Source organism: Rhinoraja longicauda, chromosome 5 (assembly GCF_053455715.1).
Source record: "Rhinoraja longicauda isolate Sanriku21f chromosome 5, sRhiLon1.1, whole genome shotgun sequence".
NCBI classification, from domain to species: Eukaryota; Metazoa; Chordata; class Chondrichthyes; order Rajiformes; family Arhynchobatidae; genus Rhinoraja; species Rhinoraja longicauda.
In genome coordinates this window covers 64,248,911-64,270,162 of record NC_135957.1, presented here as the reverse complement: position 1 = coordinate 64,270,162, position 21,252 = coordinate 64,248,911, and the positions used below count along the sequence as shown (strand labels likewise).

The window sequence follows — 21,252 nt, the reverse complement described above, 5'->3', positions numbered from 1 at the left end:
TGAAACGTGCTGTGCGGAAGCTGGTATGTATCCCACACAGAAAATACAGAGTTAATCTCTCACTGATTTGGCTGATAGTCTCCTTGACATGGTGGAGTTCATATGCTTCATTTACATATCTTCAGTCTTTTTTTTTCCCCAAGCAGTGAATATTTTTTATATGGGAGGAAACACCATGGAATATCTATTATTTGTATTTTAAAGTGAACATATTCAGCGTTCATTTCAGTTTCAGAATGTAATTCCATCCACGTGCACTTCATATCCATGCCTATCAGCGAGGAACTCTGAAGATTTGCATACAAATTTGATTGTACAAAAACAGGTATTCATTTAGTGTGTCCTTATTGTTTAATTTGCTTAAAAGTGAGGTGCATTTGCCTGTTAAAGTTCTCAAAATTCATCAAGCTGATTTTCCAGTTACGTTATGCTACCTCATGCTGGCACATCATCCCTTGCAATCAAAGCCCCATGGATTCCAGGGCTCACCTATTGAGTGTATCAGGCAGATTAACACTTCATTCTGTTTGCTTCCCAGGGGTCTAATCAGCATGCTAAGGTTTCAGTGCAGCCATGATTAAATCACCTGATGTTGTTAAAGATGATTCTACAGCTCTTGGTTTCAGTAGTGACAGTGTGTCTCTGGCAAGAGACAATCTTGGCTCTCCTCTGTATTTTTAATTTCAGATCAACAGCATATACAGTTTTCATTTCAGTGGTTTGTCTTTTTTGCATTTTTTCCTCAAACAAAAATTGTGGTAGCTGTTAGCTAGGAAGCATAGCTCTGTGATGCAACTCTGTGTACTGCTTCATTGAAATCTTCTATTCTTATACTACAAACATGCATTCTTGATTGTGATTGTGTTTATGTATGGTATGATTTTACTGAATTATACTGTATATTAAATAACAATTTTCACAGTATCTCAGCACACGTGACAATAAAATACCATTGAGCTATTGATTAAAAATGTAATTTACATGTTGTGCAATAGCCTGATGGAGTGGCAAATTTGTGAGATTCTTATGTGAGACTGCAAGGCCTCCACTGTGTACACATTGACTCAGGGGGGCTGGAACTGGCCAAGTCCTGACCTGGAAAGTCAGAATTTGGTCAATGATCAGTCTCCAGCTGAAAACAATGCACGTCGTTCTGTGGTAATTGACTCCATGTGGCCTGCTACTTCTGAGCCCTAGAATGCATGAAGGAAGAGATGGATCATAGATGGAGACAGAGACCGACAAAGGGACATTTGGCTTGACATGGTTCACAAGTGATAGGATCGGAATTAGGCCATTCAGCCCATCAAGTCTCTGCCATTCAATCATGGCTGATCTATCTTTCCCTCTCAACCCCATTCTCCTGCCTTCTCCCCACAACTCCTGACACCCATACTAATCAAGAATCTATCTATCTCTGCCTTAAAACTATCCATTGTCTTGGCCTCCACTGTCTTCTGTGGCAATGAATTCCACAGATTCACCAGCCTCTGATTAAAGATATTCCTCCTCATCTTGTTCCTAAAGGAATGTCCTTTTATTCTAAGTTTATGACTAATCTCAAACTGCATGCCACTTACTTAATGCCAGCGTAAAGGATATCAAATAGGTTAAAGGCAGAAATTTATGTGGGCTAAATTAATCAGCTACAGGTTGTGGTTAATGTAGGAACTAATGACATTGAGAGGACCACAACAGCATGCTGTGCCTGTTTCCCATAATGAGGGGTCAGTCATTGCCATCTTCCGGGTCCGTATAATATATAAAGTGGTCAGATGAGATAGAAAAAAACAAATTAACAACTACCGTGGCCCTTTTTATCTAAACTCTTAAAGACAAGCTAGCAGAAAGAAGTTCAACAAACTCGAGTTTCTCGTTCACCAAATGTGTCATGATCCTTCTCATTTTTTTGATGGTCACCATCCAATTACATTTCTGTCACTTCTAACACTGGGCAGGGCAGTGAAGCAGAGGCAGCAGAGCTGCTGCCTCACAGCCTAAGAGATGCATGTTCGATCCTGACCTTGGATACATATTCTTGCTGTGACTGCGTGGGTTTCCTCTGCGTACTCTGGTTTCCTCCCACGTCCCAATGTAGATTCGTAGGTCAATTAGTCTCTGTAAAATGCCTCTAGTGTTTGGGAAGTGGATGCGCAAGTGGGATAACAAAACCGGTGTGAATGGGTGATCGATGGTTAGCGTGGACTGCGGAAGGGGGGAGGGGAAGGGGCTGTTTCCATGCTGTATCTTTCAATTAATCAGCACTTCATTAAAAGACAAGTATCCGCATCCACATTTTAAAAAAATTAAGCAACCTGTGCCAACATTGTCGAAACAAATGTATATAGTGCCTATTTTGTGTATCTGTTCTCCCATCCTTTTGTACCAAATTAAATGCTTTCCCAAAGACTATAATTTGGAAAATGAAAAGCTGCTGAATCTCCACTGAGGATTCAGCCGATGACCAGGAAGAACACTGGGATAGGAGTGTTCACCTATAGACTGCAGCTTCTTGGCCAGTCAAGAAAGTCCAACACAGATATGTGACACCAAGAAGATATCTTAGATTAATTTAGTTTAGAGATACAGTGCGGAAACAGGCCCTTCGGCCCACTGAATCTGCACCGACCAGTGATCACTCCCATACAATGGTACTATCCTACACTCCAGGGACAATTTACAAGTTTTGCCAAAGCCAAATTAACCTACAAACCTGTACGTCTTTGGAATGTGGAACAAAACCGGAGCACCGGGGGAAAACCCACACGGTCACGGGGAGAACGTACACACTCGGCACATACAGCACCCGTACTCAGGAATGAACCCAGTCTCTGGCGCTGTAAAGCAGCAACTCTACCGCTGCGCTACCATGCCGCCCCTGTGGAGTGCATCTCTGAGACAGTCAAGGCCAGAAGGTTTTGGGTTATGTCAGAGTGCGAACTAGTGAATTGATGCGATGCTCTGAAAGCCCTTTCATAAATAGTCTCCAAGGTTATTTGACAGTGAGAATAAACTTGAAATGCAGTGGCAGCATCGGGAAAACAATGACAAGTGTCCTCTCCCAGGTCTACATCCTCAACACTGAAACTCTAAATTTCAGGTCTGTTGGGCAGGCCACTTGATCCATGTACCTGATACCAGACTTTCAAAACAATTACTCTCCTCAGCCAAGTTTCAGCACAGCCAAGCGATTTCTGGGAGTATGATGAAAGCACATCGAGGACCAGAGGACATAGGTTTAAGGTGAAGGGGAAAAGATTTTATAGGAATATGAGGAGTAATTTTTTTTCACACAAAGGTGATGGGTGTATGAAACGAGCAACCAGGTGGTTGAGGCAGGGGCTATCCCAATGTTTAAGATACAGTTAGACGGGTGCATGGATATACACAAAATGCTGGAGTAAGTCAACGGAACAGGCAGCATCTCTGGAGAGAAGGAACAGGTGACGCTTCGGGTCGAGACCCTTCCTCAGACTGATCTCGACCCGAAACGTCACCCGTTCCTTCTCTCCAGAGATGCTGCCTGTCCCGCTGAATTACTCCAGCATTTTGTGCCTACCTTCGATTTAAACCAGCATCTGCAGTTCTTTCCTACAGGTGCATGGATAGGGCAGGTTTGGAGGGATATGGACCAAACGCAGGCAGGTGGGACTAGTGCAGCTGGGACTCCAAGGCATTCTCAAAGTCCCTTTGACAATTTCTTCACAGACTCACAAAATCCTTGGCCAGTCAAAATAGAGAGGGAACGTTTGGTAAGATGTCTCTGCAATGGAAGACAATGCACAAACTTTGGAAGCAGCATACAGCATCCTGAGCCATACATCCAACCATTGAGTCAGGCACCCCCGTTCCATCTATGGCAGAGTCTGCAAATACTGAATTGGACAAACACTGGAAATAGGAGTGAGAATAAGGTGCGCCGTGACTTATGCTGATTGCAAAGACGCATGTTCAAGATTATAAATCTTCTGACAGTAGTGGGTGCAATACATATAATTATGCGTATGGATATCTGCATATTTATTTTTTTATATCTACATTTATCCATGAACAAGGCAACAAGATGTCCAATAATTTAAACATCCTCAAATGTACAAAATTTGTTAAATATTCAAATGTTTTCCCTATGTTTTCAAACTAAACACTTGCAACAGCTTTTTTTTTTGTGGGAAATGCAGTTTTTCAAGCACTTTCAGAGAAGACCATTTCTGACCACTAAGAAAAAGAAGATTTCTATGGTGTAAAGAAGCTTTTCGTAGATTTAAGTCTGTGAAATTTGAAGCCTCACAGAAAATTTCTGCAGAAACAAAGAAGGCTCTTTTCCCCATCTCAAGATTTAAAAAAAAATATTAATTTGACTAACCTCTTTCTATTCATCGTGATTTTATAGTATGCAATTTGTTACTTGCAGTTTGTTTTCAAGTACTACCAGCTGCCATGGTTTTAATCATCGATGTAATAATTGCAGTATTTCTAACTAATTGTGACTGACAATCAAAAATTCACAGCGATGTTTCTGGCATAACTGATGCATTTTTGTCCCCAATGTTAAAAATTTACAGCAAAAACCAGTTGTTAAAAGCCTTGAAACCATAATTAGCGATGAGCAAAATCAAGTTTTGATCCTTTTATCCCTTCCGTTATGCTAATCTTGATATTGTTTCACTATGTTTTCCCTCGTCACATTCCATTCGACAATTTAAACTACAAGGCGCTCTCTCTCTCTCCCCCCTTCTCCCTTCCCTTCCCCCCTTCTTCCCTTCCCCCTTCCCCCCCTTCCCTTCCCTTCCCTCCCCCCCTTCCCTTCCCCCCTTCCCTCCCCCCCTTCCCTTCCCCCCTTCCCTTCCCCCCCTTCCCTTCCCCCCTTCCCTTCCCCCTTCCCTTCCCCCCCTTCCCTTCCCCCCTTCCCTTCCCCTCCCCCCTTCCCTTCCCCCCCTTCCCTTCCCCCCCTTTCCCCCCTTCCCTTCCCCCTTCCCTTCTCCCCCTCCCCCCCCCCCCCCATCTTCCCCCCCTTCCCACCCACCAGTCTGAGGAAGGGTGCCATTCCTTCTCTCCAGAGATGCTGCCTGTCCCACTGGGTTCCTCCAGCTTTATGTGTCCATCTGTGGTTTCAAACCCCTGTTTGGCACAGCATTTTTGTGCTTCCCCACCAAATAGCATGAATGGATAATATCAACAACCTGCATGAGGCCGTTTCATTTCCAGCATTTAAAGAGTGATTGCATGCAGTTTGATGGATTTTGCCCCGGGGAGTGCACCAGAAGGAAATGGCAGAATGAAGTGCATATCTGATGTATAAACTTCCAAAGTTGTAAAAAAATAAATCTAAATTTGTAAAAATAACATCCAGAATGTGCAAAGTAATCTCTAACAGCAGTATCACTGTCAACAAAGCTTTTCATAGTAGCAGAGAAGTAAGCAGTCGTGAGGTGTCAGTGCTCCTTGGCATATTTCCCTGTCATATCTCCAATCTCCTCAATTGCCACTGTGTTGACATCATACTTTCTCTGGCGATTCCAGCAAGCCCAGGAAACATGTGGAAACACAATGAAATCCATTTATCTCTACCTTAGAGATCTTCCCCTTTAAGTATTACAATTACAAATATACCGCATCTACTACTGCCCTCAGAATCTACCAGCCTGCTCGTTATCATCTCAAAAAAATTCCAACAAATTTATTTTCAAACACAATTTTAGAGTCTTGGGTTCATAAAGCATGGAAGCAGGCCCTCCAGGCCAATTTGCCCATGCCGACCAAGATTCATGCTAGCCCCACATGCCCCATTTGGCCCATATCCCTCTGAACCTTTCCTATCCATAAATCTTGTCTTTATTAATTCATCGTGACTCTCCCCAAACATACATTTTTCTAAAGGACATAGGTCCTCCATAATATGATTGATTCTAGTATTTACCCTTAAAGTGCTTGACAGTTCAAATTGGGCTGTCCTCGTTCCCTTAAAAGAGGAGTTAAGTTTACTGCCTTCTAGTCCAGGGGGAACCGTGATAAATCATTCTTCCTGTACATTGATGACTGAAAAAAACAACTTTTTACCATTGTTTAAAAACAGATTACCCAAGTAATCACAAGACAATTAATTTAGCTTCGAAAGTGGGAACATTATTGGAATCAGTTCGGTGGGACATCATAAAACTTAATTCAGAAGGACACAGAATAATCAGGGACAATCAACATAGACTTATTAAAAGAAGGTCATGACTAACTTGGTTGGATGCTTTGAGAAAGCAACGTGGAGGTTGGTGAGGTAGTGTGTTTTGTGTTGCCTGCATGGATATTAGGAAGGTTTATGGTAAGTCATCTATGGTCGGCTGATCGAAGGAGTAAAAATGCATCTGAGGGACTGGCACTTTGCAACCAGCATTTTCTTACTCGCAAGAAACAAAATATAATGTTTGATCAGTGTTTTGTGGAGGATGGTGCCAATTATCATTGGTATTCAGGGAGGCAGAAACCCTCACTACTTTTTAGAAATACTTTGATTGTGACCTATGGAACAGTTGCAGGAAGGTGGGATAAGGCAGAGTCACTCTTTTTAACTGCAACAGATACAGTGGGCTTCCTTCAGTGTCCTACATTGTCTATACTGCAATGTTTCTGCTGAGTTATTTGCACTAATCCTTTTTATATTACCAATTAATGCTTTTGTAAACACTTTTATTCCTTTTGCTAGTTTCTCACTCAGTTTTCATTCTCAGTCAATTTATTGGTGATCCTTTCCTAAATTCTAAAAACTCTTTGAATCCTCGTGTTTGATTTTCTTTGCCCACATAATAAGCCCTTAATCTAACGCCATCTTTGACTACTCTGATTAGCAACAATTTGATCACGTTAATTTGTTAACATTTATTTTTTTAGGATTTAGGATTTCTTTAAATATTTGTCATTGCTTATAAAGTATTATATCTTTTAATCTAGTTTCCCAATCTATCTCACCAAACTCACCTTTCATATTTAAATCTTTTACTTTGTCCAAGTTTTATATCCTAGTTTAAGACTAAAGTAGTCACAAAATATGACTTCAACCATTATTCCCCAAAGTCTCCTCTCCCACAAGGTTATTAATTAACAATGGCTCAAAGGGCCAAATGGCCTCCTCCTGCACCTATTGTCTAATGTCTATTGTCAATGCACAAATGCACTGTACTAAATCAAAATTTGCCTTTAATAAAATCATTCCGATCTCAATAAGCTATCTCACATTTACTCTCCACACTATTGAATGTAGCCTCTGTGAAGATAACTGAATTAACCTTGTTTCATTCAGGTTCATTTTCTTATTTATTCTGAGTCTAATACTGCCACTACTGTTAAGGGACCTATAGATCAGTCCCTGTATTTTATGATCCTGCAGTTTCTTAGCTTCTTCAAAACCAATTCCACATCTTGATTTTTCAAGGTGAATTGCATTCCGACTCCTTTCTAATAAATCAAACATCCCAGAATGTTACGTTCTGAACCGTGGTCATTCAACATTCACAGCTCAGGAGTGGGAATCTGTTGAAACTTATTTAAGTCAACGACTCTACATTTTTGAGGGAAAGTACAATGGGCAAACACTACTACTATATTGCAACTTTTGCAAAAGAGATTTTGGATGAGTTTCTACGAGTTTATGATTTTAGCTTTAACATTTTTCTGATTTTCACCAATGCCGTATTAATCTGCTTGATTTTCTATTTCTGACGTTTTCTGTTTATTCTTACCAAACTGCTATAACCATGATTCTTTCTTAAAGTTTTTCCATTTTCCCCTTTTCAGAGTTCTCCCAAGTGTACCAGACTAATTTGAAGCTCTATTGCCCTAGTTATTTTATTTTTCACTAGGCTCACATAATAGTCTGACATCTCAATTCTTTCAGCAGAACCTTATAACCCCTTCTGCCTCTGTGCACAATAATAACTAGATCCTGAGATAGACACAAAATGCTGGATTAGCTCAGCGGGTCAATATCTCTGGATAAAATGGATATTTTATGTTTTGGTTCAAGGCCCTCCTTTAGACTAGGTATACCTAGTCTTAATTTCAAGAGCGAGTTAAATTTAGCTCTTTGGGCTAAGGGAATCAAGGGATATGGGGAAAAAGCTGGAATGGGGTACTGATTTTGGATGATCAGCCATGATCATATTAAATGGCGGTGCTGGTTCGAGGGGCCGAATGGCCTACTCTTGCACCTATTTTCTATGTTTCTATCTAGATTTAATCAGATCCTGGTCCAACTCAGTATCAACCAGCCAGGTTATGCATATGGAAGTGATTATGAGAAAATATGGTATCGTGGACAGTGATGATGTTGTCAAGATTTTGATCAGCTTGGCTCACTCACCCGAGGAATGGCTCACTCACCCAGTTCAGCTAACCTTGAGTTGTCATATTTTGGGAAGTTGTACTAGAACAGGACCTTCACAGTAAACGGAGGGCCCTGGGGAGTGTAGGAAGGAACACCAAAGATAGGCACAAAATGCTGGAGTAACTCAGCGGGACAGGCAGCATCTCTGGCTAGAAGGAATGGGTGACGTTTCAGGCTGAGAACCTTCTTCAGACTGAGGGTAATATTTCGGGTCAGTCTGAAGAAGGGTCTCGACCCTTAAAGGTCACCCATTCGTTCTATCCAGAGATGCTGCCTGTCCCACTGAGATACTCCAGCATTTTGGGCCCTGGGGAGTGTTATAGACTGAAGGGATCTAGCACTACAAGTACATAGTTCCCTGAAAGTTACATCATAGATAAATAGGATGGTGAAGGCGTCTTTTAGCAGGCTGACCTTTATCAGACAGGCTATTGAGAATAGAAGTTGGGACATTATGTTACAGTTGTATAAGATATTGTTGAGGACCCATTTGGAGTATTGTATTCCGTTTTGTTTGGCCTGCTATCGGAAAGAAGCCATTAAGCTGGAAAGGTTGCAGAGAAGATTTGCAAGGATGTTGGTCAATAGACAATAGACAATAGGTGCAGGAGTAGGCCATTCAGCCCTTCGAGCCAGCACCGCCATTCAATGCGATCATGGCTGATCACTCTCAATCAGTACCCCGTTCCTGCCTTCTCCCCATACCCCCTCACTCCGCTATCCTTAAGAGCTCTATCCAGCTCTCTCTTGAAAGCATCCAACGAACTGGCCTCCACTGCCTTCTGAGGCAGAGAATTCCACACCTTCACCACTCTCTGACTGAAAAAGTTCTTCCTCATCTCCGTTCTAAATGGCCTACCCCTTATTCTTAAACTGTGGCCCCTTGTTCTGGACTCCCCCAACATTGGGAACATGTTTCCTGCCTCTAATGTGTCCAATCCCCTAATTATCTTGTATGTTTCAATAAGATCCCCCCTCATCCTTCTAAATTCCAGTGTATACAAGCCCAATCGCTCCAGCCTTTCAACATACGACAGTCCCGCCATTCCGGGAATTAACCTAGTGAACCTACGCTGCACGCCCTCCATAGCAAGAATATCCTTCCTCAAATTTGGAGACCAAAACTGCACACAGTACTCCAGGTGCGGTCTCACCAGGGCCCGGTACAACTGTAGAAGGACCTCTTTGCTCCTATACTCAACTCATCTTGTTACGAAGGCCAACATTCCATTGGCTTTCTTCACTGCCTGCTGTACCTGCATGCTTCCTTTCATTGACTGATGCACTAGGACACCCAGATCTCGTTGAACTCCCCCTCCTCCTAACTTGACACCATTCAGATAATAATCTGCCTTTCTATTCTTACTTCCAAAGTGAATAACCTCACACTTATCTACATTAAACTGCATCTGCCATGTATCCGCCCACTCACACAACCTGTCCAAGTCACCCTGCAGCCTTATTGCATCTTCCTCACAATTCACACTACCCCCCAGCTTAGTATCATCTGCAAATTTGTTAATGGTACTTTTAATCCCTTCGTCTAAGTCATTAATGTATATCGTAAATAGCTGGGGTCCCAGCACCGAACCTTGCGGTACCCCACTGGTCACTGCCTCCCATTCCGAAAGGGACCCATTTATCCCCACTCTTTGCTTTCTGTCTGTCAACCAATTTTCTATCCATGTCAGTACCCTACCCCCAATACCATGTGCCCTAATTTTGCCCACTAATCTCCTATGTGGGACCTTGTCAAAGGCTTTCTGAAAGTCGAGGTACACCACATCCACTGACTCTCCCCTGTCAATTTTCCTAGTTACATCCTCAAAAAATTCCAGTAGATTTGTCAAGCATGATTTCCCCTTCGTAAATCCATGCTGACTCGGAATGATCCCGTTACTGCTATCCAAATGCTCAGCAATTTCGTCTTTTATAATTGACTCCAGCATCTTCCCCACCACTGATGTCAGACTAACTGGTCTATAATTACCCGTTTTCTCTCTCCCTCCTTTCTTAAAAAGTGGGATAACATTTGCTATCCTCCAATCCACAGGAACTGATCCTGAATCTATAGAACATTAAAAAATGATCTCCAATGCTTCCACTATTTCTAGAGCCACCTCCTTAAGTACCCTGGGATGCAGACCATCAGGCCCTGGGGATTTATCAGCCTTCAGTCCCATCAGTCTACCCAAAACCATTTCCTGCCTAATGTGGATTTCCTTCAGTTCCTCCATCACCCTAGGTTCTCCGGCCCCTAGAACATTTGGGAGATTGTGTGTATCTTCCTCAGTGAAGACAGATCCAAAGTAACGGTTTAACTCGTCTGCCATTTCTTTGTTCCCCATAATAAATTCCCCTGTTTCTGTCTGGACTCGAGGATATAGGAAGAGGCTAGGCAGGTTGGGAGTTTATTCCTGGAAACACAAGAGGCTGAGGAATGATTTTAAGGGGTATATTAAATTATGAAGAAAATAGATAGATTGAATGCACAGAGTTATGTTCTCAGCATTGGAGAAATCAAGAATTACAGGATATTGAAACATAGAAAATAGGTGCAGGGGGAGGCCATTATGTCCTTCGAGCCAGCACCGCCATTCATTGTATTCATGGCTGATCCACTAACATTCAATAATCTGTGCCTGCCTTCTCCCCATATCTCTTGATTCCACTAGCCTCTAGAGCTCTATCTAACTCTCTTTTAAATTCATCCAGTGAATTGGCCTCCACTGCCTTCTGTGGCAGATAACTCCACAAATTCACAACTCTGAGTGAAAAAGTTTCTTCTCACCTCAGTTTTAAATGGCCTCCCCTTTATTCTTTGTGGCCCCTGATTCTGGACTGCCCCAACATTGGGACCATTTTTCTTGCATCGAGCTTGTTCAGTCCTTTTATAATGTTATACGTCTCTGTAAAATCCCCTCTCATCCTTCTAAACTCCAGTGAATACAAGCCCAGTCTTTCCAATCTTTCCTCATATGACAGTCCCGCCATCCCAGGGATTAACCTCGTGAACCTTCGCTGCACTGCCTCAACAGCAAGGCCGTCCTTCCTCAAATTAGGAGGCCAAAACTGCACACAATACTCCAGATGTGGTCTCACCAGGGCCCTATGCAACTGCAGAAGACTTCTTTGCTCCTATACTCAAATCCTCTTGTTATGAAGGCCAACATGCCATCAGCTTTCTTCACTGCCTGCTGTACCTGCACGCTTACTTTCAGTGACTGGTGTACAAGGTCACCCAGGGCTCATTGCACTTCCCCTTTACCTAATCTGACACCATTGAGATAATAATCTGCCTCTTTGTTTTTGCCGCCAAAGTGGATAACCTCACATTTATCTACATTATACTGCATCTGCCATGCATCTGCCCACTCACTCAACCTGTTCAAGTCATCCTGCAACCTCCTAACATCCTCTTTGCAGTTCACACTGCCACCCAGCTTTGTGTCATCCGCAAACTTGCTAGTGTTACTTCTGATTCCATCATCCAAATCATTAATATATATTGTAAATAGTTGCGGCCCCAGCACCGAGCCTTGCGGCACTCCACTCACCACTGCCTGCCATTCTGAAAAGGACTCGTTTATTCCTGCTCATTGCTTCCTGCTGCCAACCAATTCTCTTTACATGTCAATACCCAACCTCCAATACCATGTGCTCTAATTTTGCTCACCAAGGTATGGGGCTTTCTGAAAGTCTAGACACACTACATCCACTGGCTCTCCTTCATCCATTTTACTTGTTCACATCTTCAAAAAATTGAGAGAAAAGATTTAATAGTAACCCGAGAAGACATTTTTTCACAGAGATGGTGGGTAAACGGAATGAGGTGCCAGTGGAAGTAGTTGAGGCAGGTGTTACAATAATAACACTTAAACACTTAAAATTTGGACTGTTTAAGAAATAATTAGAAAGGTATTGAAGAGGAATATGGGCCAGTGTAGATGGGACATGTTGGCCGGAGTGGGCATGTTGGGCCAAAGGGTCTATTTCCATGCTGTATGACTCTATTAAGAGGTAAATGAATAAGAATTTTTTAGAGGGGAAATGGGACAAGCCTAGATTGGTCATATTGGTCAGCATGGTTAAGATGGGCCGAAGAGCCAGCTTCCATGCTATATGACTACCAAAAACTTCAAACAAGATCTGAATATTTTGTCAGTTACCTCCTTGCAACTGACCAGACACTTTATTCCTTTAAACAAATACTATCAGAGAATTGTACAGCAATAAAAAAAAGATGCTTATTGTGATGCCAATCCATGCAGTAGGGCTGTATTCCTCTATGTCTTTCCTATTCAAATCCCTGCCAAAATGCCTTTTAAACTTTCAAGAGAGAGCTAGATAGAGCTCTTAAGGATAGCGGAGTCAGGGGGTATGGGGAGAAGGCAGGAACGGGGTACTGATTGAGAATGATCAGCCATGATCACATTGAATGGCGATGCTGGCTCGAAGGGCCGAATGGCCTACTCCTGCACCTATTATCTATTGTCTTTAAACATTGTATCAGGTCTGCACCAATCAGGTCATCTGGCAGATCATTTCAAATAACCACCACGCTTCGTGTGAAACATTTACCCAAGATCTGTTTCCTCTATCACCTTGAACCTTTTGCTCTGGTTCAAGAGTTCTTTGCCCTGCAAAAAAAAGATTCTATTGATTCTACCTGTACCCTCATAAATTTTAAAACCTCTATGGGGTCATCCCTAACTTCCCATGTTCCAATGAGAATAACCCCAGTCTATCCAATCTCTCCTGTTGACCACTGTTTTTGATTTTGGCAACCAACTTAGGTAATCTCTTCTGCACTCTCTCCACTGCTACCACATTCTTCCTGCTGTGCAATGACTAGAAATATACACAATACTCCAAATGTGCAGTGTGATCAAACTGAAGGGTTGTACAGCTGCAAAATGATGTCACAACTCTTATACTCAATGCATACATACATAGACAATAGGTGCAGGAGTAGGCCATTCGGCCCTTCGAGCCAGCAACGCCATTCAATGTGATCATGGCTGATCATCCACAATCAGTACCCCGTTCCTGCCTTCTCCCCATATCCCTAGATTCCACTCGCCCTAAGAGCTCTATCTAACTCTCTTTTGAATGCATCCAGTGAATTGGCCTCCACTGCTTTCTGAGGCAGAGAATTCCACAAATTCACAACTCTCTGTGTGAAAAAGTTTTTCCTCATCCCTGTTCCAAATGGCCTACTCCTTATTCTTAAACTGTAGCCCCTAGTTCTGGACTCCCCCAACATCGGGAACATGTTTCCTGCATCTAGCGTGTCCAATCCCTTAATAATTTTAGATGTTTCAAGAAGATCCCCTCTCATCCTAAATTCCAGCGAATACAAGCCCAGTCGCTCCATTCTTTCATCATATGACAGCCCCTCCATCCCGGGAATTAACCTTGTGAACCTACGCTGCACTCCCTCAATAGGAGGAATGTCCTTCCTCAAATTAGGAGACCAAAACTGCACACAATACTCCAGGTATGTTCTCACCAGGGCCCAGTGCAACTGCAGAAGGACCTCTTTGCTACTATATTCAACTCCTCTCGTTATGAAGGCCTCAGAAGACATACCAACTAAATGTCTTCTTCACTATCCTAACCACCTGTATCCCCACTTTCCAGGAGCTATAGATTTGTACCCTAAGGTCTTTGTGTTTTCAAAACTGTAGTTCAACACACTGTATTTAACTTTACTGCAATTCACCACCACAAATGTAATATTTGGGATAAATTAAAAAACATAATGTGGTCAGCACTTATCACTTGCACTGAACTGGAAATATAAACATCCTTCTTTATTAGCTTATTTATTAGCTTATTGAATTTTCTGAAGAAATAACCAGAAGAGGTGAAGGCAGCAAAAACATGGCAATTGGCTTTAGCTCTCCGCTTCCAGATTAGTACAGGAATACATAGTAGAGCTGGCATTTACTCAACGAACCATTTAAGAATATTGCTATCCTAATGCATCACATTTCAGAGAGCCTTACCTTTACCCAAATAAATTACACCTGATTGTTGCATTGAAAATATATACTGGCGGGAACTAAAACTCAAATTGTGCTCCCTTACCTGATATCCAAAGCAGCCCATCAGCCATGCATCCTGCATGACAAGACAGCGATCTATCAAACGACTGTACGAAAGTCCACTTGTTCTTCTTTGTACAGTACCTCTCCACAGTGGGCAAAACCTGTCGCAGTTCATTTCTTCCACCCACTGCATACAAGTATTCATCCAAGGTACCAAGTACAAAATGCTCTCGGCAGTTTTTCATGGGAGCTATCTCTGTCCAGGTGTTGCTGCGAGGGTCATAGCGGCATGCAGTCCTGACTGCACAAGTGCGGCCCGTCGCATGTTCCACCTCCCCACCTGCCACAAAGAGGAAGTCCCCCATGACAGTCACGCAATGATGACTTCTCCCGACGGGCATTGGACACAGCTCACTCCAGTTTGAAACGCCGGCGATGTGAACATTCTCCTGGCTCACTGGGTTAAAATACCGCAGGTCTCTCACTTTGCAAATCTCACGTTTCTTACCGCCTACAATGTAAAGTGTTTTTGACTGGAACCGAGGCCGTGTCCTGATGGTTTGCCATATGGGCTGTGCATAGATACTCTGGTGGTACTCCAACGACTCATTAATGAAAGCTGTGGCTGTTTCACTGGCCTGCACTAGAGGGTGAGACAGGGCCACGGCGTGAAGTGTATTCACATCCATTAGACCGAAGCGTATGTACTCTAAGAGTTCATCCATGTACTGATAACGACAACCATGTTCCAACCACCGCACTGCCAGCTGTCAAACAGAAACAATATAGGCCCATTAGTCTTTTAGAGCAAGAAGAAATCCCAATATGTTTTAAATTATCAATAATTATAATAATTTAAAATCTTAACATTGATTTAGTGTTCAATTTAGTTTATTGTCACGTGTACTGAGGTACAGTAAAAAGCTTTTTGGTGCATGCTAACCAGTCAGCAGATTACATGATTACAATCAATCCATTTACAGTGTATCGATACATGATAAGGGAATAACGTTTAGTGCAAGGTTAAGCCAGCAAAGTCCAGTTAAGGATAGTCCGAGGGACATCAAAGAGGTAGATAGTAGTTCATCGCTGCTCTCTGGTTGCGGTAGGATGATTCAGTTGCCTGATAACAGCTGGGAAGAAACTGTCCCTGAATCTGGTGGTGTGCGTTTTCACACTTCTATTCCTTTTGCCCGATGGGAGAGGTGAGAAGAGGGAGTGGCCAGGGTGCGACTCGTCCTTGATTATGCTGCTGGCCTTGCCGAGGCAGCGTGAGGTATAAATTGAGTCAATAGAAGGGAGGTTGGTTTGTGTGATGGTCTGGGCTGCGTTCACAATTCGCTGCAATTTCTTGCGGTCCTGGACGGAGCTGTTCCCAAACCAAGCTGCGATTCATCCTGATAAAATTATTTCTATGGTGCATCTGTAGAAGTTGGTGAGAGTTGTAAGGGACATGCCGAACTTCCTAAGCCTTCCAAGGAGGTAGAGGGAGTAGAGGAAGTAGTGGATGTTGCCAATTAGTCATAGAGTCATAAAGTCATACAGCATGGAAACAAGCCCTTCGGCCCAACTTGCCCACACCAACCAACATGCCCCAACTACACTAGTCCTAAATGCCCACGTTTGGCCCATAACTTATCTGACCCATAATTCTCCAACAAAAATCTAGAATGATTCTACTTATCAAGCAAAATATTCCTAAAGACTGATGTTAAAATTCCACTCCATTCAATCTCAGATGGAATCTGGGAAAATTTTAAAAAAACATCAGAAATAATACACATTCAAAAATATTTATCTATATATTAAAACTCTCGTTTGTTTGTTCCTGAACTACAGCCAAAACGGTACATGATAGCACGACAATTTTAGGCCCACTTTACTCACCGTCGTCCCTTTGGTGCTAATGGAAGAAGTTTCATTGAAATCGGTGTTATATTTTTAAAGTTATTCACATTTTTAAATCTATCTCCTAGGGAGGGGGGAGGGAGGGAGGTGGAGGGAGGAGGGAGGGGGAGGAGAAGGGGGGTTTAGGGGTAATGGAGTGGGGGGTGGAGGGGAATGGGAGGGGGAGGGGGGTGGAGGGAGGAGGGAGGGGTGAGTAGGGAGGGGGGAAGGGGAGTGGAGGGAGGAGGGGAGGGGGGAGGGGAGGAGGGAGGGGGAGGAGGGAGAAGAAGGGAGGGGGAGGGGAGGGAGAGAAGGGGGGAGGGCTGGGAGAGGGGAGGGGGAGGGGAAGGGGAAGGAGGGGGAGGGAGGGGGAGGGAGGGGGAGACGAGGGTGCTGCACCAATGCCAGTGGTTTGTGCCCAACGGGTCCACTTGGTCTAGTCACTTCTAAAATCTGCAAAGTAAATGCACCCAATAACAATAATAAATTGACTAGAAATGCACCAGAGTTTCCAAGGCATTCGCTGAACAGAAATAAAGTGGGTGCAAGCAAAGATGGAGTATCACCACAGTTCCTTTAACACAAGGCTTAGAAGGCAAAACGAATGTTAATAGGTAAAAGGAACACGAGATGGCAAATTGTTTAAGGGAATAAAACCATGAGTGTGAGCCCAAGGCAAGTGAATGAATGTCAATGACAGGATAACAGAAGAAGGCATCAAAATAAATAATAGTTTAAAGCCCTCAATTTATATAGTTGTTCCTTCCAAGATGTATTACATCACTACATTAAGCTCCAATGGCTTGTGTATGTCCATTCCAGTAATATCTTTCTGATTGTAAACCATGCTTCCAGGTTTGTATCTTTTGCAGATTTTTAAATAGTGCCCTACACAGCAAGGTCATTAATGTTACAAAATCATAGAATGATTGCACGATGGAAAGAGGCTGTTTGGTCCATCAATTAACTTCAAGATACCCCAAGAAAAGTAATGAACTTATTACTGACCCTCAAGCTCTTCCCCCAGCTCTATAAATTAATGGTTCATCCCCAAACTTAATTACCTAAAGTCAGTTTTTTAATCCATGCTTTCATGTCCCTTTTAGTTTATCATCTTTTCGGCCCATCAAGTCTACTCCGCCATTCAATCATGGCTGATCTATCTCTCCCCTCATTGGAGAATGGGGTTACCATTCTCCTGCCTTCTCCCCATAACCCCTGACACCCATACTGATCAAGAATCTATCTATCTCTGCCTTAAAAATATCCATTAACTTGGCCTCCACAGCCCTTTGTGACAAAGAATTCCGTAGATTCACCACCTTCTGACTAAAGAAATTCCTTCTCATCTTTCCTAAAGGGACGACCTTTAATTCCTTAATTTCGTTCCTTACTTTTCTAACAATCTTATTATTTGACACATTATCAAATGCCTTTCTGTAATCTCATAAAAACTACGATTAACTTAATTACAATTTCCTGACAACAGGTCCAGGCTGGATTTCCTCTTTGTTTAATCCACACTGTCCAAATTAGCTGTTAATTCCAGCTTTCTCAAATTTGTGCAATTTCCCCTTGGCTTTCCACAGTTTAAAATATATTGCAAATGAATCCTGGAACCAAGTATAAACAAAATGAGTTAAAGTTTATCGTCCCTACCAATTGTGGAAAGAAATGTAAACATCACATTAGAGCAGTATAAGACACAAAATCAGTGGATTAATTATATTGCTGGGACCTCAAAGACTGTGATGACAACAAATGGATTAAAAAAAGCGTGCTGGAGTAATTGAGCGGGTCAGGCAGCATCTCGTCTTCCTCTTGGGTCGCTTACAACCCAACAGTATGCACACTGAATTCTCCGATTTTAGGTAGCGCCACCCCTGACACCAGTACGGGTGTCAGAGGTTATGGGGAGAAGGCAGGAAAATGGGGTTAGAAGGGAGAGATGGATCACCCATGATTGAATGGCAGAGTAGACTTGATAGGCCAAATGGCCTAATTGTCCTATTCCTTATGACCCTCCCTTATCTCTTTCCTATGCCTTCCCGATGTGCACCCAGTTTTCCCATTTAGCCCCTGTCCCCATGTTTCCCCCCAACCCATCCCTTTTCACTTATGGTTTTACATATATGGTTCAACTTTAATGGTTTTACTTTCGTTCCACCTCTCCTCATCTGACACTCTTTTGCCTCCTTGTCTCACTTTTCTCTCCTTTTGTCACTCTTTTGTCCACTTTTAATCTTTAGCCTTTGTCCATCCTTCTGCCAGTAAATACCTCACCACTGTATCCACCTATCACTTGCCAGACATTGTCCCACCCCACCTTTTTCCCCCATCTTCCTGCCCATACGACAATGACTCAGAGAAGAGTCCCAAATCATGTTGTTGTCTCTCCACTCCCTCCAGACATGCATCTGTAGAGTTACTCCAGCACTTCATGTTCTGTATAAAGATAGAAATCCATACAGTTTTCAAAACTTATAATACTAACTTTGATAAGCAATATATGTTGAAATGAAATTATATTACTAAATTTGATATGCGCCAGATTGCTGATGTATTGTTTTATTTAATAAAATTTAAAAGAGGATTTACCATCCTCCATATCGGAGCTGTCACGTAACACTATAACGTTGAGGAGCTAGAAATGCCCGAGGATCTTTTCATGTGTTGATCTTACTCTGACCTGCAAACTGCACACCTTGGCCTGTCTCTCCCACAGCTCTGGGTCCCACTCACCCACACCTGCAATGGACCTCAAATTTTAGTAACCCTGCACAATCCATAATACTCCAGAAGCCATTATTTTGCATTTGGGATTATTTTCAATTAAAATATTTGATAACTAGATCTGTTTTAAATAGCTCACATGACCAAATGCCACTGTACCGTAACTGTATTTATAGTTTATTTAATGTTTTATTGTTTTTAACATCAACCTCTGCATCAACAGAACATTTGCCTAAATAAATCAATGCCTGCATTGTTTAATATCCACCCAAGATATTAGCGCAATAGACAGATGTGATTTATTATCCTTAGATAAGAAAACCAGGAACAGCAACAAGCTTAGATATTTTAGATCCTCTTGGTACGATATAATTGTCATCATCTCTGGTGATGGGAGGTTGAAAAATGAATTCAAATGGGGAAAGGCAACATCATAATGGCCTTTCATTACACTGACAAATGTGTAGATATCACTTTATTTTCTCATTAATTTCTTTTTTTTTCTAAAGATACCACACTCCATGCTGGCACACAGTTGCACATTCTTGAATTGCAGTTGAATAGTTACAGTTGTAGGGTAATAGAAACCCCCAGCACACAAAAAGGCCATTCAGTCCATCATGTTCATGTCAGCCTCTCTCAAGTAACTCATATCTTTTATAGGATCCTTGATTATCAGTTCAGTTCAGTTTAGTTTATTGCCACGTGTGTGAAGGTTCAGTGAAAAGCTTTTGTTGCGTGCTCTCCAGTCAGCGGAAAGGCAATACATGATTACAAACGAGCCATTTACTCGCTCTCACTTTCCACCCCACCAGCCAGCGTATCCGACAAATCATCCGCCAACATTTCCGTCACCTACAACGGGACCCCACCACTGGCCACATCTTCCCATCCCCTCCCCTTTCTGCGTTCCGCAGAGACCGCTCCCTCCGTAACTCCCTGGTCCACTCGTCCCTTCCTACCCAAAGCACCCCATCCCCGGGCACTTTCCCCTGCAACCGCATGAGATGCAACACCTGTCCCTTTATTTCCCCCCTCAACTCCATTCAAGGGCCCAATCAGTCTTTCCAGGTGAGACAGAGGTTCACCTGCACCTCCTCCAACCTCATCTATTGCATCCGCAGCTCTAGATGTCAACTTCTTTACATCGGCGAAACCAAACACAGGCTCGTCGATTGTTTCGCTCAACACCTTCGCTCAGTCCGCCTTAACCAACCTGATCTCCCGGTGGCTGAGCACTTCAACTCCCCCTCCCAGTCTGTCCTTTCTGTCATGGGTCTCCTCCAGTGCCATAGTGAGGCCCACCGGAAATTGGAGGAACAGCACCTCATATTTTGCTTCGGCAGCCTGCAACCCAGCGGTATGAACATGTACTTCTCCAACTTTAGATAGTTCCTCTGTCCTTCTCTTCCCCTCCCCTTCCCAGATCTCCCTCTATCTTCCTGTCTCCACCTATATCCTTCCTTTGTCCCGCCCCTCTGACATCAGTCTGAAGAAGGGTCTCGACCCGAAACATCACCCATTCCTTCTCTCCTGAGATGCTGCCTGACTTGCTGAGTTACACCAGCATTTTGTGAATAAATACCTTCGATTTGTACCAGCATCTGCAGTTATTTTCTTACATTTACAGTGTATAGATACATGATAAGGGTATAACATTTAGTGCAAGGTAAAGCCAGTAAAGTCCAAACAAGGATAGTTCAAGGATCACCAATGAAGTAGATAGTAGTTCAGGACTGCTCTCTGGTTGTGGTAGGCTGGTTCAGTTGCCTAACAGCTGGGAAGAAACTGTCCTTGTTTCAGGAACAGTCTCAGGATATGCTAAATCCTTGTCCGTTTCCCCTCCCTAATGCAAGGACTAACGGGGAATAATCTCATTCTTTATGCTGCCGAGATGATAACAACAGATCCCACAGCCTCAATAGCCCACTTTGTGAATTAACTTCGAGAAATAAGAGCACAGATTATGTTGCTTGCATGATGCTTAGCAGGGCACGTTCCTGCACTGTACTGCTCTAGGTTTAGAGGGATTTGGGCCAATATTGGGCAAATGGGACAAAGATGCGGCATTTGGTCGGCATGGATGAGTTGGGCTGAAGATCCTGTTTCTGTGCTGTATGCCTCGATGACTCTCAGACTATGTAAATGAAAGCTTTCGTTGGCATATTAGATGAAGCCTGCAGACTGAAGGGTTTCAAGGCAAAGTAT

The 21,252-nt window shown here is 42.8% G+C and overlaps 1 protein-coding gene across 4 annotated transcripts in view; it reads right to left on the bottom strand.

The window, feature by feature from the left end:
- Window positions 1–21,252, bottom strand: part of klhl32 (kelch-like family member 32) — a 191,308-nt gene that overhangs the window by 19,628 nt on the left and 150,428 nt on the right. For all 4 annotated transcript variants that reach the window (XM_078399687.1, XM_078399688.1, XM_078399689.1 and 1 more), the window contains one exon: window positions 14,465–15,191. In XM_078399687.1, the coding sequence (XP_078255813.1) occupies window positions 14,465–15,191 (727 nt within the window). The remainder of the gene's footprint in view (window positions 1–14,464; window positions 15,192–21,252) is intronic.